Below are 25,012 nucleotides of genomic sequence, written 5' to 3' on the forward strand. Positions count from 1 at the left end.
AATATAACAGCTCTTGGGTTGGATTGCATTGATGTAAAATGTTTTTGATCACCACAAAGCACAGGTTAGGCTATGGGCTCAAATTAATACGTAAAATAATGCAAATGTGGCTATGATTGGCCTCCCAGGGGGAAATGATATTATGAAAAACATCCAAGAGAAACCGTGTGCTGTAGCTTACACATGAAGGTTTCTGGTTTTATTCACCTTTACACTTGATTTACATTTAACATTTTCCCATGCCAGCTTAGCAGGTAGAGCAGCAACACAGACTGCATTTGACTTTTCATGTTCAAAGTGCCAGCAGACATTCAGGATTCAAAAAAATTGGCTCATACTAGTTCTTGTACTGGAGGAAAGATTTCCAGCAGCATTTGAGGTGCTCTGTAAGAGTGAACAGGCTTAAAACGACCCAGCTTACCCTTGGGTAATGCTCCCAAAAAGGGACAAGAACAGGTCCTATGTGATGTGCCTGGAAAAAAACATCTCTATGATGGTGGCTTTGCAGGTAGGGAGTCACCTTGAAAATACTTGTTCATATCCGAGCTCCTGGAGGGCCTGCTGGCCACAAACTAACAGTTGGAGAGATGTTAATATGCAACCTCCAGCAAAGTGTGCCCTAGTAGATGTTAATATGCAACCTCCAGCAAAGTGTGCCCTAGTACTTTTTTTTTTTTTTTTTTTTTTTTTTTTTTTTTTTTTTTTTTAGAAGGTATGATGAAGTGTTTTTGCCAAAAAGATCAGGTGGAAATAGCTGAGAAGAGAGGAGAGACTGGTGCTACACAGGAGGCTGGCACAGGTAGTGCTCCAGACAGATGTGATTGTGATTCACAGCACAGGAAGACAGATGTAGACATGCCAGGCATGAAGGAGTGTTCCCCAGTCAGCTGTGTATTCTGCCAGGAGAGGCTGATCTGACAAGAGGAATGTCCATCAAAATCCAAAGGAAAGTCACAACAAATGTTCAGACAGATGCCTGGAACACCAAAACACCTGATCTTCATGGCAGTAACACTACCAGAGCAGCTGAAGCCTCTAAGCTGCCATGTCTGCACTGCCCTTGAATAAAGCTCGCACTTGGTGTTTGGAAGGGTGAGAGCACGTCTTGGCTGTGCAGTTTGTCTGAGAATAGTCCCTACTGCCATTGTGCAGGGAACTGCTGGGCTTCAGCAGAGAGGGTGGCAGACAGTTTGGGAAGGAAAATGTGAAAGGGGAAGGTGTCTGGAAGGTTATAGTCAAGGTATTTGCTCCTTGACATTTCCCTTCTATTCTTTTTTATATTCTGTCACTGGGTAGGACTAATTTTCTTTTCCACTCTCACCTTCATCCCAAAGACAAAAATCAAAATCAATGTTCTGTGATGGAGAATGCCATTAAGGTCAAGAGGAAGAGATTTATATTGAGATTTCACAATAGTTCTAGTAGTTACAGATGTTAGTTTTGTGTTTTCATGTTGTAGTAGAATTTCAAGTTAAATGCATCAAATTTCAAACAGAAAAACCAGGTTTTAAGATATTGAATCAAGCACAATTCCAACTCAGTTGCAGATTACTTTTTTTTAAAGTGGCTGCAATTTGCTAAATCATTTTCTGAGATTGCAGCATTTTTGCCTTAAAAAATGGAAAAAAGGTAAAGAAAGCTTCCTATAAATTTTATTGGGGATTTTTAAGAAGAAAATTTAACACATTCTGGCATCACTGTTTTACCCAAAATTTACTGTAATTCTTTGAGGATTCATTAGAATCATGATATTTTAATGTACAATAAGCTTTATATAGATCAGCTGTTTACTAACTCCCACTGCATAAGGCCTTCCAGAACTAAATGGGAAAAACTGGAGGGTCTAAAGTTCTATGGCCCATTCCTAGACTGAGCTTGGAAAGTAAAACACAAATGAAAACAGCCAAACAGAGACAGGACAGGAGTGGCAAATACAGATTTTTCACTCTATCCAAAAACAAGCAGACTTGTAGGACTCCATGGAGTCTTCTCATACTCTGGGTTGATAGGAATGCGGCTGAAGCTTATCCAATGCAGACTGGAAGCACAGAAAAGTGATTGGAGTCTGCTCCTCCTCCCTCATTTTTCATACAGTCTCCTATATCTGATGATTGGCCCCTTTGTCTGCCTCTCTGCAGTCTTCACCCAGAAATGTTCAAGGCCAGGTTGGGTGGGGCTCTCAGCAATGTGTTCCAGGGCAAGGCATCCCCTGCCCACAGCAGGGGAGCTGGAATTAGGCAATCTTTAAGGCCCCTTCCAACACAAGCCCTTCTTGCTCGAGTCTCAGACAAAGGTAAAAATATGACAGGAAGAACACAGGAGGAGGTGGATGTAAGTCACCAACTCCCTAAAATATAACTTTAAACCCTACAAATCTGGTCTTAACCTTTACAGTGAATACATGTCATTAAAATTAACCCTGAAGGCTGGATCTTTCTTATATGCACGTAGCTTGCAGCTAAAATCGTATTTGATTATACCCAGCTACTTGTACCTATATTTAATTAAAGATGAAAAATGATGTGATGTGTAAATATCCTTCAAAGGGCAGCATGTCATTGGAATCTGATGTGATGAAATTGGATTATAATTAAGGGTAGTTATTTTTCCTTGCTGATGGTTGTTCTGCTTATCTTTCTGGGAAAGGACTTCTCTCACTCTGAACATAACAGAGCCCCTGCATCTCCCCAATGACACTCGCACATGTACCACCAGAAGACACAGCAGCAAAAAACTAAAGGTCCAGGAGTCTAATTCATGATCCCTGGCAGATGCAGGCAGAAAAACTAAAAAGATTACCAATCACAAGGGCTGGGGCAGGTACCAAGCATGGTTTAGGTGCACATACATCATCATCATCTAAGGCCTTTTATAGTTGTACACCACAAGCCTGTTAGCACAGCTGTCTATCTGGATAATGACCTCTGGGAGATATGGATAGCTGAAAGCTGAGGAAAACAGTCTATACATCTCCCCTACAGTGAATTTGAAGAGCTCATGAACCATAACTCTCAGATGCAGTTCCCAGGTCAGCCACAGATGTCCAGTGAGATGCTGAACGAATAACCCTTCTGCTCCACTTGGTGTAGCTGTAAAATTAGGCTGAACATTCATTTGTCTTGAAGGAAGATTAAAAGGTTAAAACTATTAATGTTTGCAGAGTTCCTTGAGGAAAGTATTACAGAGGTAACACACCACAATATTACCTATGAGTCCTAAGAAAACACAGTGTCCTTTGTCCAAACTTATTTCCAAAAACTTCAGCAATACTAGATTCTTAGAAATCTGTACCCTTTCTGAAATCACTGTGCCTCACACATCATCATTGCAACTTGGTCAGAAAGCAGAAGAACATGGATGAGCTAAGCTAGGAGGATAGGGTGGAATATTCCTGATGCAAAAACAGTCTTTCAAAGAGGAAAGAAAAAAAAAGCTGTCTCTTCTCTTCTAATTGCAGTGAAGAAACTTACAGAAGTTTTCCCTCAACTCCTGGACAAACTGCGCAGAGTAGAACAGAAAGCACCTGCAAACAATATTTCTTCCAGCATCCAGCGGATCAGAGAGTTAATTGCTCAAACCAGGAGTGTAGCAAGCAAGGTAAAACTTTTGGACTTTTGGGACTTTTGGTTACTAGTGCTAGTAATCAACTCTTACTATAGCCTCCATTTTCTCAGGCTATGTTAGAAGCCCAAACCTGGATACTGTCACCTCCGAAAACTGGATGAACAAAGCACATTGGAGGTCATTAAATCTTTACAGTTTCTATTTGCAAGCAATTGACATTTTATCATAGTATTCACGGTAGAGTATTGTTACTGCAGTAGCAACTTGACAATAAAGATTTGGGCAAAACGTACAAGATGGCCAGAACAACAAAACCTAATTACCTACAATTTTTAGGCAAATTACCTACAAAGCTAATCATCATGAGTAATAATTACAGCAATTTAATGTAAGCTTTTCTGAGATGACAGCATTACCTTTTTTTTCCTTTCTCTTTATTTAATTTTCTGCAGGGTAAGAGAATCCTTAACTCACACATATTTAATAGAGAAAAAAACACTTTCATTACCATACATAAATAATGAGGGCTTTTTCTCTAAGAAGAAAACTTATACCAAGGTCAAGTATATTTGAATTCATTCAGAGAAATAAAAAATTCAGTGCATTATTGTATGTTCACAGTGCTGGAATATAACTTGGAAAAATCAGTTTGTGTGTAGTGCTTGACTGTTCTTTAAAATACATTTTGTGATGCAGATATACTGTGTATAAACTTGAAAACATTATTTCAGTTATGTTGAAAGCATTTTGAACTAAAGTGGACAGGTTTGCAATTTTATTAGCATCTCATAAATATCACTGTAGATTCAATGATAAAACAAGATTACTAATGAACAGAAGATGGTCATACTACTCCCAAAGCAAAGAAATAAATTATGGGCAGAAGTTCTATAGCTGTGTAAGAATTTCATTATGTGCCATACATAGTAATGTAGCCCCGATTCAATTAAGCACACATCAATCTCTCACTGAAATTTAATTTACGTTACGAATGTGCTTAAGCAGAGTTCATTAGGACCTTTAATTAATTCTAAAATAACTTTCTCCATATTCTTTACAGTGTCTTCCAGAAAAGATTGTTATAAACATACAATTTTGCATGCCAGTATATAGGTGCCAACTCCAGTTTTGCAGTAAGCAAGGCTGCTGGCTCAGTATTGTTACACATTTACCTTAAGGAATGACCCCGGGCAACAACATGTGTCTCACTTTTCACATTTGCAACTGCAGGTCCAAGTTTCCATGATGTTTGAAGGCCAATCAGCTGTTGAAGTCAATCCAAAGATCAACACAGAAGAACTGAAATCTTTCACTTCCATGAGTTTGTACATAAAGCTTCACAAAGACAACCCACAACTGGCAACCTCTCCAGACAGATTCATTTTGTACCTCGGAAATAAAAATGTAAGAGAATAGCCCAGTTAATTTTTATGCATATATTAAAGAAATTAAATCAGTTTGAAATTTTTTTGCCCTCAGTTTTTCCTCTCACTGTTTCTTCATGTTTCAAAATTAGAGGTTTCTACTCTATGACCATCATTGATTTTATGACAAGCAAAGAGCAAGGGTTCCTGAGACCCCTGTCCTTGAGACTTGTCACCCCATACAATGAAGGATTCTCTCTAAAAAGCAAATTTGACTGCCTGGTAGTGTACTGCTTTGATTGTCACTGCTGCAAGCCACGCTTGCTATCTCCTCTGCCAATACCAAGGTGCTCTGGAGCAGTTAATGTCATCTGCCTGGTTTCTGTGAGATATGCTTTAATCAGTTTAATGCTGCTGACAGTGTCGGTTCCAAATCTCTGAGGTCACAGGCCCACCAGATAAGCAGCCTTCTTTATCTGTGGCTTGTGCTGCTGTTGTACACTCTATGTACACTACTTTGAAATAACTGTTCTTTAAACTGTGGTTCTGAAAAGAAAAAAAATCACAACTCACAAGCCAGATATCATACTGGCAATCTGTTACTTGGGAAGGCAAAGAGGCAGGCTTTCATTTTTAAGCTTTCCTAAAAAGAATGTCTACTGAATATAAATCAAGTGAAACACCTCTTGGCTGAATATTTAATTGCAGCATAATAGTTAAGCTTTAGACTATTTCCTGCACATGGCGCTGCACACTAAATAATGATGAACAGCTTCCCATTGAACATGACTAATTCATGGTCAGCAGAGATCTCATGACCTTGAATTTACCTCAGTCAAAATGGATATAAAGTAAAATATCAGAGGGTTTTTTTCTGTATAGTTTTATGTGGTGCAAGCAACCAATTAGAGAATGAAGATTTTGTTTCTATTTAAATAGCTTTCTGTAATATTTAATGGTGTCATTCGGTTTATCAAAGCTTACCCCTTACTTACGTCTTGCATTATATCCCTTTCAATGTTGTATCTCTAATATCTCTCTCCATTGGTGTTTTAGGCAAAACATTACATTGGTCTTGCAATTAAAAATGACAACCTTGTGTACATTTATAATCTCGGGGGCCAAGACGTGGAGATACCTCTGGATGCCAAACCAGTCAGCACCTGGCCTTCTCACTTCAGCATCATCAAAATTGAGAGGTAAAGTAATAATGTGTATTTCCCAAAAATCAAACTGTTAATGGGAAAAATCAGGCAGAAAATGCAGAGTCAGAACTGCCCATCAGGAATTTTCAGTGCCTGGTTCTACTCCTGCTGAAATAAATGGAAATTCTTCCAGCTTTGGAAGAGCCAAGACCCAAGGGGCCACAGGGAGGAAGAGATAATGTCTGTGGTCCCTCCCCTTTTTTACCTCCTGATTACTGGTCTTCTCTAAGGAAATAAAACCCTTCCTGGATTGGAGACATATTTGCTCTTTTGTAAGTCTGGCCAACATGAAATTCTCTTCTCTTACAATTCTTTTCTGCAGGATCGGAAGACACGGCAAAATGTTCTTAACTGTGCCCAGTCTTAGCAGCACAGCTGAAGAAAAATTCATCAAAAAGGGAGAGGTTCTTGGTCCTGGCTCCCTCCTTAATTTGGAACCTGAAAATTCTGTTTTCTATGTTGGTGGAGTGCCTCCAGGCTTCAAGGTTGGTCAGATAAATATTCTCTATTCAAAATTAAACAGTGCAAACCAATCTTGCTGGACTTTCATTTAAAACACAGAAATGGGAGATAAAGTCCTTATTTAGTCATTTATCATCTTGGGACTCTATCTTTTAGGCATTGCAAAGAAGTTTTCCCTAGTATATTTTGTCATACAAGTAAGATGATCAGGTTTCTGTGAGCTGCTCTTCTGGTTTCCTGAAAAGTACTAAAAGGAAGGCTGCATAGCTGTTAAATAGCATGCATAAACAAAGGCCTATTAGCCCAACTTAACTTACAGGCTACCAGTATTTTTCAATGATGATGAGTTCTTTGTACTCAGAATTTCTTGTTTACAACTGTCACAAAAATGAAAAATGATGTATTGTTAATATTAGGATGTTGTGGGAAACTAACAATATAGTCATTGGTTTGAATTTAAATTATCACTGGTTTAAATCCAGACTTATAACAGCATGAAAAGTTGCCTGTGCAAAATATGTCTGAAGACTTGTGTGAGACAACAGCTTCAGTCAAGTTCCTAATAGCATGAATTAGCACCTAACTTACCTGCTTCTCTGAGCATACCAGTTCCTCTTTTGGGATTTAAAAATTGCTGTCAGTGATCCTGGCTGTGAAAATTGCATGGCTGAATAAAAACACACCTAGAAAGACTCCTAAATTCTTTAAGTTAACTGTAGTCGGTGCTAAAAAGATCCAAATGCTGATGCACAAGCAGCTCTCCTAAAAATATAAAACCAAAGAAAGAGTAACTCAATACACTTATGCATTCCTGAGCATTGTTATGACTACTAGACATATGCCATGGCAGGAATTTTGAATTACTGAGCCCTGGGAGCAAACTGCCTGGGAATAGGACTGAGAACTGAATGACAGTTTCATACACACATACACATACAAAAAGTCATCCAGCAAATGAACTCCCCAGGTCTGTTCCAGAGCAGAGCAGAAGAAAAATAAAAGAGGAGAGTGAAGGAAAGTGGAAAGGAAAATAGGAAGAAAAGGATTCATGGTATTATTTGGTAGGCATATGGGTTCCTTTCCCCTTAGAAAATGACACCTCACATTTTTATTTATTAACATAGATTCTGATTTGTTAAAAGCTTTTTGCTTCCCTGTTACATACTTTGCAAATATGAAGTGCACCACTTAACCACTAGAACTCCCATGCTTAACATAATTTCAAGGAATAGAGGAAACAAAGGGAAAAAAGAAAACATTATCATTTACCAAATATAACTCTGCTGCAGATAAGAATGTAATTTTCTTTTACAGCTACATATATTCTGTATTGCTGTGTTACCATTACTATTGTATCATAAGAAAATTGAAATAATGAGAAGATGAAGAAAAGCTATTCACAGTGATCAAACTCTGAAGTACATTATTATCACACCTGTTCCACAAGGCAAAATATTTTAATATAAAAAGAATGGCCTAGGTCTGCTAGCTTTATTCTTTTGTATTTTTCCCCTCACCAGTGTGGCTGCTTAAATTCCATTTGCAGTGACCTTTGTTAAAAGAAGTTTCTACATTCTGCTAGCTGTTCAAAATAATACCTACTGAGGATTACCCACTGGCATAGATTTTGAATCCCAGTCTCCTGGGTTTAAAGAGCTCTCTCATTCCTCTCTCTTTAATTATGGTATGGAGTTATTTTTTTGGCTGTGAAGGATATCTATGCATTAGATATGAAATATCTACTAAGTTATTCAAATACATTGAGTAAGCTCTGTTATTAGTAAAATCTTAGCCTTTTTTTTTTTCTGTTTCCAAGCATGCTCTCATCGAAACTACAAAAGAAGTTTTAGTTTACAGTCACTTTACCTGGCCTAATTCTCTCACTGTGAGACCATTTATGTGCTCCCTTTTTATTTATATCCCAAAGGCCGCATCATGGTAAGGACTGTGAAGACCATTCACAGCAGTATCCACCTTTTCATTTGAAAATACGATTTGCGTAGGGACAAAACTGATCCCAGGCACAAACGCTCTCACAGCACCCGGCTAAACAGCGTCATCTTTCTCCTTTTAACTCCTCCTTGTCGTCTGCACAGCTCCCTCCGAGCCTAAACCTACCTGGCTTCATCGGCTGCCTGGAGCTGGCTACCCTGAACGACGATGTGATCAGCCTGTACAATTTCAGGCACGTCTATAACATCGACACCACCACATCGCCACCTTGTGCCAGGTAGGGGACAGTCCCGGCCTCCTCCTGACGCTCCCGTTCGCTTCAAGCGCCCGCCCTGAGGGCGCATTCCTGCTTCAGGTTTAAAAAGTGAAGGTGGTATTGAGTTGCCCCAGAAAGAACTTGGTCTCTCTTTAGCTCCTAATTGCATCGACAAGTTTAATTTTATACATATACATGTGTGTGTGTGTGTGTGTGTGTGTGTGTGTGTGTGTGTGTGTAAACATTTATAAATACATGCATGTATGGATGGATGGAAGTTGGACTCCTCGTGAGTTCCTTTTAGCAGAGATATTCCATGCTTTTTCTACTGTCTCCGCTAGCTATCTCACAACCTTGTTCACGCCTTCCTAAAGGAAACTGCCACATTAGCTGGGGCTTGTTCCAGGCTCCCTCCTTTACCCCACCACTCGTCTAGGACAGAACTGCTCCTGATTCAAACCACGTTGCTCCAAGGGATACAGCCATAGCCAGTCAGGTCTGGTGGGCCTGATTACCTTGAGTGTAGTCCCACCCCCAGCCAGAAAAGCTTATACAGAACTTTCTTCCTGCCATACACTTAAAGCCACAACAGATATTTCTTCGATAAGCCACTGGCAAACTGGGAAAGGCAGCTCCTAAAGTAGAAGTGAACATCAACTGCAGCATTCATTTAGCACAGACACAGCAGGTATTTTGTTCACATAACAGGCAGCAACAGTGGAACCTCTCTCTGGAAAGAAAAGGAGAGTAATTTGCAGCATGCACTGGGAAGAAATGCAGGAACTGTTGGGACAGAGAAAATGAGCTTCCCTCACCATTCCCACAGGAAGCACAAGCTGCTGCTCTCCAGAATGGAGCATATCAGAGTCCAGGCTCAGCTAAAGTTCTTGGAGAATTCAAATGGATTTCTGCACAAACTGGGAAAGCTCTTAATAGAAATATCTGTGTATCCTTATAATGAGGAACTGCTGTGGGGCTATCACTTTACAAGGATAAATAAAGAATTTTCCTGTCCTCTACATATAGCACAGGATAAAAACATGATGTAATGAGGAAGGGGTGAGATGCACCTTCAAAGGTACACATTACTTCTCAGGAAAAAAAATTACCAGAAAAAAAAATTGAAGGGAAGTCATCAGTCTCACCATTGCCAGGCAGAAGCAGAAGTTCAGAACAATTATTTCAATAAAGTATGAAAAGGCATTTAAGTTCCCCTAAATTAAAATGAGTACATGCCAACTAATCCTTCTCTGCTTGTTTTTCCATAGAGATAAGTTGGCTTTCACTCAGAGCCGGGCTGTGAGCTATTTCTTTGATGGCTCTGGCTATGCCTTGGCCAGAAACATTGAGAGAAGGGGAAAATTCAGCCAGGTGACTCGATTTGACATCGAAGTTCGAACACCTACAGACAATGGATTGATCCTGCTGATGATTAATGGGGTGAGTACCAAGTCCTGCTTGTACCCTTAGCACCACAAGTTCCCCAGCAGGGAATATCTTGAGTATCTTGGGAAATCCAAAATGTTTATGTCCTAACATAACTTCTGGGAAGAAGAAATACTTTCTGTTTGTCTGGTGCATGTATACATTAGGAGGGAACTGGAGCTTGCTCTGCAAAGGCCTCAGGAAGCTGAGGTCCTGAGTTGGACTCTGCTTTTATCCAGAGATAAGTCAGGACTTCAAACTGGTCATATCCTTGTGATAATGCTTCAAGAGGGACTCCAGTTAAGCCCAGGTGTTGTACCTTTATTTAAATGTGATTTCTCAAACAAAGCTACGGGAAATTTTTGTGATGTAAATCCCAAAAAGCAGCCACTTTGTGGTAGCTGCCACTTTATAACTGTGCCTCAGGGTGTACTAGAGCTAAATATTTAAGTTACTGAAAATAGAAAGCAGTCTAAATAAAAGGCTTGATCCAAATGTCAGGAGATTTTCTGAAGTGTGAGAGTGATGCAATCTCTATAAGAGTTTGAACACATGAAAATATCCTCTGAAGATTACAACCTAGAAAAGCCACAGAAAACATTTTTCTATGCAGATGCAGTCCACAGACAGACACTTGTGTAGACACCTACATGGAACACTGCTTTAAGCATTTAGAAGAAAAAAATTCCACTCTTATTAGAAGAGCTACTCTCTAGCGTTTGCCTCTAGAGTGACTTCCAGAGGAGGGTCGTGGGAAGCAGTTTGCTCTGCAGCATAGCATGTTACCACTAACCCTCATTCTTAGGAGGTTTTGACTAAGCAACTGCTGTTAAAAGTTTAAGAGCCTTTACTGCAGAGCACTTCTTTTTCTTCCAAGCAAGAGCATCTAGAGGTTTCTTGGAGACATGTGCACTTTGTGTTTGCCAGTGGAAAATGCAATCAAATTGGATATCAGCTGTGGAGACCATGCCTGCTCAGAAGCACTTTTAGAAAGTCTGTGTCAGCTGGTCCATTATTCAACTCTGCAAAGACAGCTCATAAATATTTTGAATGTATCCTTGTTTCATTTACAAGTTTAAGTTGTTCAGAACAAACGCAAGCTGCAATTTCATTTAGAAGTGCTTGATTAAAACCTACTCTTACTACTTTAAGTAGTGACTTCTGAAGGTGGGCTCATTTATGTCAAATGAGCAGTTCTTGGCCTGCAGTAGTGTTTTGAGAATAATTGTTCCCATGTTTCCATTAGGCATGAACATTGGGAGAGAAAAAAAAAAAAAACATTAGCATTGAAATCATTAACCCAGATGCACAATTGCTGTAAACTGCTCTTTCTGATTCTTTATGTTCAGTTTTGGAACAAGGCTAATTCTAGGGTGCAGATCTTCATTTCAAACACTCCCTAAAGATTTTCTAAAGTACATCTCCTCTTTATGAAGTTTAGGTCACCCAGCCATGGAACAAAAACTGAATCATAAACTAGGAACAGTCAGGAATTCTAGAAACCAAGTACGTAGTAAGTGCACTCTAGGTATTGCTCACCTTTCAGTAAATACATCAGTGCTGATCAGGGCTGTGAAATGACAAAATCCTGAGTGATTACAGACGTTGTGATAGAAGCTGCTAATGCAGATACACACATTTTAGCAAAACATTGCTTTTACCAGTATAATATCTTTCATTTAGGACATGTGGTATTATTTTAACCATGAATAGAAGTGTTTGCAGCAGGAATACCTTGATGGTAAAGAATAGTGACATAGCTGTGTTTCCAAATACTATTTCTATAAGGAAATAGTTCACCAAGTCTTCCAAAAAGTACCACATACAAAACAATTGTGTGCATGTGCATATATACAAATATACTACAAAAATGTAGAAACTGTCTTACAATTTTGCAAGTAAAAATTTATTTCCCAGCATGCTTTTCCCAATGTCAGTATCATAATGCTATTAATTTTTTTAAATTACTGCCACATAGTCTTTTTCTGACTGCTGGTTTGTTTTACACAGAGCATGTTCTTCAGCCTAGAGATGCACAATGGCTTCTTGTACCTCCGCTATGACTTTGGTTTCAGCAGCGGCCCCGTGCTTCTCGAGGACTCCATGAAGAAGGCTAGGATTAACGATGCTAAGTTCCATGAGGTACATATGTGGTTGCTATCACAGCCATTTGACCAACTATCCCAGAAACTCTGAGCAGAAATAATGGCTCCAACACCCACGAAAGGCACAAAAGGATGAGGGTGTAGGTGGTGATATGGTAGAACAGGCGGAAGAGTAGAGTGCATGCACGTCCCATCAGGACCAAGCAGAGGAAAGGGAAGGCTGTCCCTGCCTCCTCATAAATCAGTGCCTGTAGACAGATTGTGTGTATTACTAGCCAAGGACAGGACCATTCACATGGGAGAAAGTTTTATTAATTCCATATGAAATTATATCAAGGACAATTCTCTATATCAAATAGAGAATTTTCCTCAAGTAAAACCATGTCATTATGTTAACTTGACCACCTTAGTTGTCATGCATTGCATTACAAGAATTATGGCATTTCCCATTTAATTTGAAAAGAGAGTTGATTTGATAGGAACCTTTTATATAAGCACAGTATTTTAGGGACATTGGCAGATGTAAAATATCTACTTGTATTTAGTCTCAGGGAATTCGCTGTAAGCCAAGGTAACTATGATAGTAATAGATCCCCCCCATAGTGAATTGCTTCTCCTGCCTTCTACTTGATGTCAATTCAAAGTCTGATTCGTGACCAAAACTACAGCTATAGATCTGTTCATGTTTAAGCAGAGAACAATTAAACTTTTTATGCTTTGACTTATTCCCTAACATTTGGATAAATTAGGAAAGCATTTTGAAGTTTACAGAGCTTATCTGTTTGCCACGGTGCAGAATTTGATATGAGTACTTTCATTTTCTTTATTCTTAACTCAAATATCCTGAGGATTCAGTCATCAGAAAAACAGTGACATCAAAACAAACTTCCTACTAGTAACCATTGTCAGCCTCTCCCAATTCACAAACAAATTCTCTGTTAAATGGGAGGAACTTTTCAAACAAAAGGTATAAAGGTATATGCAATAGATTTTGCAAGATCACCATATCGGCTTTCAAAAGATGACATTTTTAAGCCCATGGTTTTCTTTTCAGGTTTCTATTATATATCATAATTCCAAGAAGATGATCTTGGTAGTAGACAGAAGACATATAAAAAGTGTGGACAATGAAAGAACAGCAATGCCATTCACTGATATTTACATTGGAGGGGCACCTGCTGAGATCTTGCACTCCAGGTTGGTTTACAAATGGGATTCAATCAGTATTTTCAATTAATCATTGTATGCAAGTTAAGATGTATGGCCTGTTCTTAAGGGGTTACAGTAAAACAATTTCTTTGTCATCAACCTTATATAAAATAACCCTTCAGATGCTCTTCTAGGTGTCTCTCAGAGCTTGTAAATACTAAAGACTTGGTGTGATCCAGTCAAATTACACTAAAACCATCCCAGTTTAGTAAGGGTAACAGAAACAGTTGTGTTCTTAAAACAAAAAGGTATTTTTCAAAGAATGTGTTAATATATAAAATTTCTATTGCTCCTTGCTCTGCAAAAAGTGACCCAGACCCTCTACCAATCGCATTTTCAAATCTAAAGATGATCTTTTTCCCACTAAGCATTTCAGTTCTGATTTGTCTCAGGTTCTCTTTGGATCTAAGTCGCCTGGCCCTGTGTAGGCGAGGGAGGAAAAGGTCTCATTTTCCCATATACCATTCCACAGAAACGCAGTTTAATTGCAGTAGACTGCGTAACTCCCATTTCCTGCCGTAGGAATCTGCCAGACCCCAAGGTAATGCTCAGAGAGCAGACTGGCTACTTGAAGAAGAGTATGCTCTTCTGCTAGGCAGTGTTCATTCCCAAGGTCAGGCAGCAAGGCCAGAATTCTCAGAGGGGCTCCAGCTGCTGCTGTTTCAAGTGTCACAACTGCTAACAGAATACCCACCACGGTAGGAGGGGAAAAAAAAAAAAAAAAAAAAGTGCAAATGTTGTGCAACAGTTTCTAGGACTTAGTGGTAAATCTTGTGAAATTTTATTCTTTATTTTGTTGTTAGAAGAAACTCTTGACTTGAAAAACAACATCTGAGATACAAAATACTTAATCTTTAAGCTTCTAAGATAGTGGCAAACTTTATGTAAAGAAAAAGTATGCTTTCCAATCCCATATAATTATTTGAATATGCTGAACATGCAAGCAAAGTGGTGGGCAAGGGAGAAACGGAGTATAACTTATCTGTCCTTTCAAACAGTTCTTTACAAAGGTCTTTCATAAGGGGCTATTAAGAGGGCCAGTAGAGTGGAGACAGAAAAGGCTGCAGTGGATTAGACAGCAGCTGGGTAAGAGAAAATAGGACATAGTAGTAACTTTTCAATTCTCACAGTATAAAAAGTCTACAGCACATGCTCAAAGGATCTCTCTCAGGGTTCGTATTAAATACATTCATGATCTAGAAAGAAAGTACAGAGGGATGGCGAAAAATACTTTTGTTAATCAAGCCTAAAGAACACTGAGAAAGCCCAGAAGGACCTAGAAATCTAGGCAGTTGAACACCTGAATGGCAGATGAGACTTGTTCACAAATATATTATAAAAGATGAATCAAATGAATTATGCCTGCAGTTTTCCAAGCAGATTGTGGTTATTCTGACATACACCTGGAAGATACTGTCAAAGCAGGAAAAAAAAAAAAATCTCAAGTAACAACCTGTATCAGAAAAAAAGACTATAGGTATTGTAAGAATATTATCAATTATAATGTTAAAAAATCGATGCAGTAATTATTTAAGCAGAGCTGTAACTTTGTCTCTGATATTGTACTCAGCTTTCATTCTCTTGACAAGAGTAGACAGCAAGAAGTATGGGCCATATGTGGTGGCATCATTCTATTTTTACCATAAGCATAAGTTAGTATCCTACTGACAAGGTACTACTCTCTCTCTACTGCTACTATTATCTGCTACTATTTATACTTCCTCTTTGCAGACAGACACATTTAATTGACTTTGCAGGGCAGCAGCAGCACAGGGAGACTAGCTCTAGTCTTAGAGTAATATAATATTCTTCTAAAGCAGCATGATTTTCACTCACTTCAAATGCACTTTTCTCTGTCAATTGCCTTTTTTCTCCAAATAAATGAATCTGGAAGTACCACTATACATTGTTTTACTCCTACCTCAGTCACTGCATAAAGCAGAAAGCTAAAGGTAGGTAGGAGCACTGGGAACTTAATGCTTAACTGAGTTAAGAAATTAACTCAGAAGCCTTTTTTTAAGTAAAAGCCTTTCCTCTACATCCAGTTTCTAGAAAATGTTGCGGCATTTAACAGAAAAGCATATTTGTCACATCCAGCCAGCCTCATAGTCAATCAGAGTAAAGATTATAGTGGTCAACTGATACCCCACACTTTGGTCCAAATACCAGAAAGGATGACAGGAGCCTTCCTGTTGACTTTGCCTTCTTGCTGATTTCACTGAGGAGCAAATTAAGCCCCTACAGCACTCCTCTCCCATATTTCAGACCTGCACATGTACATCTGCACTACTTCACCTGATGGTCTGGTTTTGCCAATACGAAAAAAATGGGCATTTCCAGATCTTGATTCTTCTGCCGTGTTCCCAATATCTGCCTTACAATGAGATAACTCACAGACAAGTGCAGGTAGCAGATGTCAACAGTATCCTGTCATGTGAGGTGATGAGAGTCCCGCTGCTAAGGTACATCTTGCTTAAAGGACAAAGACTCTTTCCAGGTCAAAACTCTGGATTTCACATCCACTCCTTCAGCGTATTTGTTCCTAGTTATCTCCTGGATGGGTATGCAGAAGCTTCCGTGTAATTTCCTTGCCCCTGTCACAGACACACTGGGATTTTATGCAAATTACATCTTAATGCACTTTGCCAATTGTGAAGATAAATCCAATTATATTCACCCTGTGCTGTAATGTTGTGATAAGGTGTGGAGTCAAAAAACTGAGAGTAATAGTACGAGTTGGGATACAGTGCTGTGCTGTCTACCTCAAATCTGACATAAAAAGGTTCCTGGAAGCACACCCAGTGCTCTCATTTAAAATTATGTAAACCCACACAGCAGCAAGTAGAATTTACTCTTAATTCCCTGACCTCTGTTAGTATTTTCCTTAAGAAACAGAGACCATTTTGCTTGCAAAGGCAATAATGGAGCTCGCTATTAAAAGCAAGACAGGAAACCTAAATTAGAACTTCTCTTCAAAGCTAAAAAAAAATTGAAATAAAAATCCATTTATTTTCACTCTAAGTAGTTATAAATGCATAATATTTTCCACAACTGGTGCATCTATACTTTTCCAAACATAGAATGTGGCTCATTAGTTGTTTTACATAAAGATCCAAGAATTGGGCACTAGTGAGGCAAATTACTGAAGTACTTCCAGGCCTTTTAGGACATCTTGGCAACAAAATCCTTTTCAGAAAGGCAAGGGCTATCTAACTGCAGCTTGTTTGGCATCGTTTTCCAACAGCATTAGTTCACATCTGGCAGGAATTGTCGGATTTAAAGGCTGCATGAAGGGTTTCCAGTTCCAAAAGAAGGATTTCAACTTGTTGGAAGAACCAGGAACCCTGGGAATCAGCTATGGGTGCCCAGAGGATTCACTGGTAAGCATGACACCATTTGTGGCATAATTGCAAATCTTAACAATGGATACAGCCGGGAGCTTGAGTTTTACTCCAAACAATGGAAAGACAATCTTCCACCAAGGGAATCACCTTGCACTCATTGACTGCCAGAGGTGGGGGGTTTGTGTGTGTCTGTTAAGTCTGCTGACATAATACCCAATTTTCACTCTGAACTATAGCACAAGGCATTTCACTTAAAATTCTTCTCATATGTGAAATTGCAGGGTGAAAGTTCAATCTGAAATAAATTATATACTGCATTCTTAATGAAAATATTCCAATGTAATTCATTTATTTTAAAGATACAAGGGGAATCGCCCTAACATGCATCCTCATACAGATGTGTGAAATGGAAAAGACAGCAAAACATTCACCCTTCAAATGAATCTCCCTCTAAGCCAGATCAGCTCTTTCTCTGTGACACGCACACCAACTGCTACCAGCAGTAGCTCTGAGAAAATTGTCATTTAGCTTCTGGTCCCTTCTATCATTTATCATTTGCCCATTACAATGCAAGGCTGTTTTGGGGGTCTTCATCTTGTGGCCATGTCTGTCAAAAGCCACACTGCAAACGTGTGAAGAGGACGGTTCGCTTGTAGAACTCATCACACAACCTCACCCTTTGTCAACATGGAAGCTGTCTGCAATTTATCCTACCTTGGGGCTAGTTTTGCTCATGAGACTCAGAGGGTTATAGACCACCGTGACCAGCATCCTCCACCCTACCCCAGCGCCCAGCACAGCACACAAAGTAATATATCATTTGTTGGAACTGTGACTCAGTGCCACACAGCTCAGAAAGGGGCATGAGCCCCTCTGCTTCTGCTTTTCATGCTCTTTAACATCAGCAGACTTAGGATGGGGCCAAGATCCCAGGAAGCTGGGAATAATTTGACTTAGTCTAAAATTGCTACACTTTCTCAAGATTTTCCCATTATGTGAGGGAAAGCCTATATAAATTAGGCTAAGATATGCAGGAAAAATTTTTTTTTAGAACTGAACAGGCTACAACTGTTAAAAAAAAAAAAATAGCCTCATTCTTTGTATTATTGGAATATTTTCTGAGCTGTACTTATAATTTTGTTTTATTTAAAATACAGATGTCCCGCAATGCATATTTCAATGGGGAGAGTTTCATTGCATCAAGCCAAAAAGCGTCCCTCTTTACTGAGTTCGAAGGAGGCTTCAATTTCCGGACATTGCAGCCCAGTGGGCTGTTGTTTTACTATTCTGAAGGAGTAAGTGTCCATTTTTTTTCCTACTGTTTGTTTTATTTTACCTTTTCCTTTTTTCCCAGGAGAACACTAGGGGAATAACACAATTTCTCACTTTGTGGTTTCATGATAGAGAAAGCAGTCTGAAATATAGAAGCATTCACCGGTGACCTCATTTTTACAGTCTGCATTTGATCTACAGATGAAAACCAATAATGCTTAGACGCTGTTTTGATGTTGAGAAGAGAACTGGATCATATGCCTAGAAATAATATGCATCCATTGGCGCTTGCTGAAGTCCTTAGGGCAGAAATGCGCAGAGCATCTTGCTGTGCTCAGCAGCACTGCAGTCCCTATTTGGACCTGCAGGTGCTACCAGAGTACAAACAATATTAAGAACCGGCCATCCGGACAATCAACTAGAAGCAAAGTTTGTTTCAATTAGTGGCACGGCATTTTGAGCATTGCTGAGCTGACAGACATCAGTCAGAAAGCTGCCTATATTCCCAGATGGCACTCAGACCTCCATGTGTGACTGGGAAAAGCTGCACTTGAGAATGGCTCCTTGCAGCTATCGCTCTAAATACCCCCTCAGAAGTGTGACAAGGGCGGAAATATGGACTTGCACTCACAAAATGTTGTGTGAGACAAAGCGATCCCAAGATCCTGCAAGCTCAGACGGACATCTGCAGTGAGCATGAGCTCAGATGACAGAACATTTGCAACCACCCCCAAATGTCTGTTCTGCTATGCTTGCAGAATACCATCAGCAGTGCAGCAGAGGAGGCTGCGTGACACCGATAACCACTTCTAAACTTTCACGTGTTGCAGCCTGGAGTATTACCTTAAATTGAAATCAGTAACCGTGTCAGTTCCCCACATCGTTTGCATAAATGAGGCCTCACACACACCACTTCAGGTTTTTAACTCAACAGCTCTAATCCTAGGAGGTGCCAGGTGCCCTACTTAATGAAGAGAAGTTCAGCTATTTAGCACTTGGCAGAATGAGACAGAGTGACAGTGCACAGTGGCGGTGCTCGCTCTGATGGAACTGAGAGTATTCCTGCCAGTGGCACAGTGATTCCATGGGCCTGACCCAGATAGCACATCTTATCTCTGAGATCATTTTGAGTGATTGAATGGATTGATAAGAGGGAATTAGGGAAGAAAAAAAAAGAAAACCTTGGTCTTATGACAGCAGGAATCTCTCAATAACAGCTGCTCAATATAGTACCAGGGTTCCAGAAACACAAATGAAATGTAAATACCATACATTTGTGCTACACGGAAGGAGCTTATGTGACAGGTACATGAGACATAATCAGCAGCAGAATTCCCAGAATTCACACTTTCAAAATGGCAAGAATATAAATTCTAATGATACAATCTCTTGTTTTGCTTCTTGTAGTATATCTTTTTGAAAAATAAGCAGAAATGTGGAAATCAGTCAGAAGAAAAATAAATACAACAGGGAAAATCACAGAACTGTTAATTTTTCTGTGTAATACTTGCTTATGAAGATGCTTTTGTCTGTATTTCAGTCAGATGTATTATCCATCTCTATGGAGAGAGGTGCTGTGGTTTTAAATGCAAGTGGAACTAAAATTCAGTCACTGGACCGAAATTACAATGATGGAAAAACCCATTTCATCATTACTTCTGTGACCCCAGAAAGGTAAAGCTGTTCAACACCTTTTATTGCCTGTCTCTAGAACACAAATATTTCTTGTAAAGCTCATTTTCATTTAAAACTCACTTTTAAAGTGACACTTGAGTGGAGCTTTTTTTAAGCGATCGATTTTTAAATGTGATTGAAAACTGGCCAGCTTGGGCCTGAGCTGAAGATGATGGGAATTTTTATTAAAATGAAAATAATAGTTTTTCTGAAAGCTTAGTATTTTTTTGTTCTCAGGCAAGAAAACAGTTTAATAATATTTAAGGCTAGCATAAAAATATTATTTTGACAGGGTTGATTCTTCTAATTTGTTAAAACAATTCCAAGCTTACCCTAAAGTAAATGAGGCATCTTCACATAAAGCATTAGTCTGGGATATAGAGAGTGAAATATGTTAAAAATATTTTTAGCACTTGCAGCCACAAATGTGACTAAATACAGCAGTAGGGAATAAATCTCTCTCTGTGCTCCTTGAGAGACTTGAAAGCCTTAGTTTCTTGGTATGTTTTACTATTATTTATATGTTTAAATTTTTTTTAGAAGGTCACATAATCAGAGCAACTTTCTTTAAGAATCTTGCCTATGAGATACAAGCATTCTTACTTTCCTAACAGAAATAAAGGTTTGTACCTATGACTTCTGACATCCAAGAATCACAGTTTGAAAAGCTGAAGGTGTGAAAAGGTGCCTTGGAATAACTTCGGGGATTGTCCTGTTTCCCTGAGTTTGCAAAAAAAAATCGATGTCTGATGCTTTAGTATACTCAGTTTCTTATTAAAGTCAGAGAATCCTTCCTGACTTCTGCAACAATTAATTGGTTGCAAAATCAGAATGGGTAAAAACTATTGTATAAGCTCAAACATCAATGCACTGTGATGAAAGAGAAGGAAAAAGGGATAGGGGCATAAACAATTAGCATATGCTTGGATCTTATTTTACCCAAATGATGGCTCCATCCTTTCATCAGGAATCGCTTTGCTTATATTTCTTCATGGTACACTTTTGGAGTTCACAATTAACTGCAGGGTAATATTAAATCCGTGGGCCTCAGTACACAACTTTGTCAATGCACTGCTACTTGTTGCACAGCTGAAAGCAAAAAGGTCTTTTCATGCCTTTGAGCACTACCATGGAGTGATGTAGCACTGAGTGGCGCATTTTGGGTGCATGTAATGTGCTGTCTGACCGCTGGCACTGATGTTTCCAAAGCTAGCCTGCAAAATGGATGCTTTGCCTTTGCAGGTACGAGCTGACTGTTGATGACAAGAAACAGAGCAAGAAGAACCCAGCAAAGGACAGAGCTGGGAAAAGCTCAGACAACATCAAGAAGTTTTATTTTGGTGGCTCTCCCCTCAGAACACAGCAAGCCAACTTCACTGGCTGCATAAGCAACGCCTACTTCACTAGGTGAGTAACATCCTCCCAAACACATTAACAGGCAGTCACTGCCCTGCCTGACAGCTTGAATAGTAGCTCATGAGAAGTGATTTATTGTCACAATAAAAATTCCTGTCTCATTTTGTGAGGCTAGACAGCTTGTGTGAGTAAGGTTCTTACCTTACTTGCCATGGAACCTGTTGGCACAGATCTGCTAGGTTAAGATATTGTTGAGGTGGGAATAACTTGATGAAATAAGATTTCAGTCCTGCACCTGCTAATGCTGCTGCTGCAATGAATAATGTGCGTAGCTGCAATTGACATTTATATTATGTAGCTTTCAGGTCTGCCTTTGGAACAAAATTATATTAAAGCATCTCATAGAAGCCGGGGAAGTTAGGACTTTAGTCATGCAAAAATGGTCAGAATGTGTTGATCTTAATTGCTCTGGGAAATGTTCTTATATAGATTTTAAAGTTAAATTTGATGCTGCAGATTGGCCTCTCTGTTTATGCCAGCATGGCATACAGGCAGATAGGCTGTCCTCATTACCCATACATTGACTGATCAATCTGTACTTTTATCCATGATCCGGGAATGAAAAACAGTCCACTCAAATACAATTTAAACTATAAATGCACAATTCTGAGATTTTAATGCAAAGAATTCTAACACTTGGGGAAAAAATGCTATTCTTGTCACGTCCTCTTTTAAACACAGGTTGGATCAAGAGGTTGAAGTGGAAGATTTCCAGAAGTACTCTGAGAAAGTTCAGGCATCTTTGTATGGATGCCCTGTTGAATCTCCTCCAGTTGCTCTTCTCCATAAGAAAGGAAAAAACTCATCAAAAGCAAAAGGAAACCGTAATAAAAAGGTTTGCTACAAATTGCTCCAGCACCACTCTAGAGTTTTCCAAAATTCTCTGAATTATGAATCTAAAATGCATAAAGACAATGTCACATATGTGAACAGGATCCTGTTCCACCACTTTATATATTCCACCACTGGAAATGGTTACCCTGGCACTCTCTACCCTACACTTACTCTTTTGCTAGAATTCTAAATAAAATACCTGGCTTCTTCAAAACAGTACCTCAGAAACAAGCTTTTTTGATTTCTTCTGCATTCTAAAGGTAAAAAGCTTGCTTCTGTTCTTATCTACTCCTGTATAGCTCTCTACTGGGTACAGTTAGCACACATTAATATAAATGGGGAAAAAAAACCTTCCTCCAGCATGAAGAATTTTTAGTCCAAGCATATCCTCTTATGCCTATAATATATCACCAAAAGCAGAGAGAAAAAGATTTCATTATGAAAACTGCAAAAAAATTTATTTGTAATTATGTTAGCTATACAAGTATTTTGTTTATCCTTCATTCTGTCCTAAATCAGCATTTATAGTTGACCTACTTAAGGAAAAATTGACTCAGAAACAACCCTAGTATTTATGCAGGGAAACAATATATTACTAGGGTATATATAAATGATATTGTTATTTTATTATATCCAATCTTAGCTAAAAACTCTAGTTAATAGTTCTTTTTCTATGAAGGTGGGAAGAGATAAGGACAAGATTTCACAGCCTTCATCTGGCCTCAAGAAACTGTATCAAGTGAATTTGCAAAGAGAGCCTCAGTGCCATTTGCCCATGAATCCCAAGGCAACTGAACATGCCTACCAATTTGGAGGAACAGCAAACAGCCGGCAAGAATTTGATCTCATACCAAAGGATTTCAGTCAAAGGTAAAGTGACTTTAGAAATAAAAATGAAACATGCAGGGGAGAAGAAAGATGTATTTCTTTTTTTTTTTTTTTCCTCAGGGACACATCTCTGCTGTTACTTTGGCTTTTTTCCTTTATATCTCAGGCTAAATTTTGTGTAGTGCATGTTGTTCAGTTATATTAAAAGGTGCTTCATTTGAGTAAGAGCAAAACACAGAATGTGTTTCCAGTTATATCCCTCTCGTGGAATCTTCATCTGCATTGCATATTAAAAAAATGTGTCTCTTTGCCTATTTGTGTGAAGTTTTGAGGATGTTAGTTCTATACAAGCAATGCACAGTAACCAGTCTCTTTACACAAGAAATAAAGGCATTAAAGCAGAAAGGAAGCAGTAACATGCTAAGTGGATCTCGTCAGTAGTTTAACAGTTACGAATGCACACAGTGCAATAGGACATAAAGCTATAAAACCTTGTCCAATTCAAGCCAAAACGGAAGTCTAAGTAATAATGAGTCCAGATATTGTTGACATTTAATATTCATGCTCCCACAGAATACGTCATGCAATATTCAAAATCCAACAAGGATTTTTGTTTAATACTTTCCATTAAAGACTATAAATTCCATAACACAGCACTTCCTGGAATCATACCAGATAACTAACTCAGAAAAAAAAGAGTGTTTTTTCTCGATTAAAATTAAGAAAACATTATGTTCATTTTAATTCAATAGCATTTTACTTAGTGCAGTTCTGATGGTACCCACATGAAGGAAAACCCAAATTCTAATATCTTTATCCCACCTTCATTCCTACAACATGCATTTATTTGCCCAATGTTATTAAAGCTTCATTATTGTAATGCTCATTTTTAAAAAACAATGACTTGTGTAGTTTTAAAACAACTGATATTGGCAAGGGAGTGAGTGTCTGTGGAATGTACACACGCACCTGCCATTGGGAATGTACAGATCCTTGAGACAATATGAAGAATGGAAACTAGTCAGATCTGACATCAGAAGGAGGATGAATCAGTTCTGGCACTGTCCTACACCAATACAGCTTTACCATGTTTTAGAGTGTAAGTAATAATGGCAATCACTCAAGAAATTTTCACAGTGACAATGTCAAACCAACAATGGTATAACTTCCCATGTTGTCTTGGACTTCACAAGGAACTACAAGGAAGGGGAAGCTTTGATCAAGTCTGGAATAAAATTAAACACCAGGCCTCTGTGCCAGCAGACTTGAAAATTCCCCCAACACTGCTGTTTAACATGAAAGGAAATGTGGTGTCAGATTTTGGTGGTCTGCATTGAACTTATTTACTCCAGGGATTTTAATTTTTGAAAACAAGATCCTCACCAGGCAACTTCTTCTCCAACTTTGGCTTCTGCTCAAAAAACCTGAAACATCACAGAATGTTTCTTAGAAACACCACTTCCATAAAGGAGATGGATATTTATTTGCATGAAAGGAAAATCTCAGTCTTCCTCTGCCTGATGTTTGATTTAAATCAAACATATCTGCTTTTATTGTGTTTTTATGTGCCAGAGCTCAGTTCTCTATCAGTCTGAAAACCCATTCATCTCATGGAATGATTTTCTACGTTTCGGATCAAAAAGAAACCAACTTCATGGCCCTTTTCGTTGCTCATGGCCGACTCATTTTTATGTTTAATGCCGGTCACCAGAAGATAAGGATTAAGAGCCAAGAGAAATACAACGATGGTCTGTGGCACAATGTAAGTAAAAGAAAGCAATCATTATGACACAGACATGCTGTCAAGGCTGCAGTAAAGACACTGCTCATGTGAAAGCTCAGGGAGTTTTCATTCATGTATTCGTAAACACACCTATATGTTAAGAAACTTCCATCAATATTTTTAGATCTTCCATGCTGCATTTTATTAAGTCATTAACTAGGGACGGGAAAATGAGTCAGTTATAAAAATTCAGCAATTCCCAACACTAACAGCTGAACAGAAATGAAGGAAACAAGAAGAACAGTAAGGCAATTAAGAGTTAAATGAGCTATGAAAGGAAGGACTAGAATAATTTTGTTCAGAAAATGTCTTTGAAGT

The 25,012-nt window shown here is 38.8% G+C and overlaps 1 protein-coding gene across 3 annotated transcripts in view; it reads left to right on the forward strand.

The window, feature by feature from the left end:
- The window catches only part of LAMA4 (laminin subunit alpha 4), a 102,413-nt gene that overhangs the window by 63,806 nt on the left and 13,595 nt on the right, over positions 1–25,012 (forward strand). For all 3 annotated transcript variants that reach the window (XR_005699880.2, XR_005699881.2, XM_040057859.2), the window contains exons 18-32: positions 3,458–3,597; positions 4,795–4,968; positions 5,985–6,127; positions 6,456–6,618; positions 8,692–8,825; positions 10,073–10,244; positions 12,240–12,371; positions 13,389–13,531; positions 16,788–16,923; positions 18,045–18,182; positions 19,700–19,833; positions 21,076–21,240; positions 21,931–22,084; positions 22,763–22,953; positions 24,484–24,673. Coding sequence is in view for 1 of the 3 variants with exons in the window: in XM_040057859.2 (XP_039913793.1) it covers positions 3,458–3,597; positions 4,795–4,968; positions 5,985–6,127; positions 6,456–6,618; positions 8,692–8,825; positions 10,073–10,244; positions 12,240–12,371; positions 13,389–13,531; positions 16,788–16,923; positions 18,045–18,182; positions 19,700–19,833; positions 21,076–21,240; positions 21,931–22,084; positions 22,763–22,953; positions 24,484–24,673 (2,309 nt within the window). In the remaining 2 variants the exon portion in view is untranslated. The remainder of the gene's footprint in view (positions 1–3,457; positions 3,598–4,794; positions 4,969–5,984; positions 6,128–6,455; positions 6,619–8,691; positions 8,826–10,072; positions 10,245–12,239; positions 12,372–13,388; positions 13,532–16,787; positions 16,924–18,044; positions 18,183–19,699; positions 19,834–21,075; positions 21,241–21,930; positions 22,085–22,762; positions 22,954–24,483; positions 24,674–25,012) is intronic.

Source organism: Hirundo rustica, chromosome 3 (assembly GCF_015227805.2).
Source record: "Hirundo rustica isolate bHirRus1 chromosome 3, bHirRus1.pri.v3, whole genome shotgun sequence".
Lineage (NCBI taxonomy): Eukaryota > Metazoa > Chordata > Aves > Passeriformes > Hirundinidae > Hirundo > Hirundo rustica.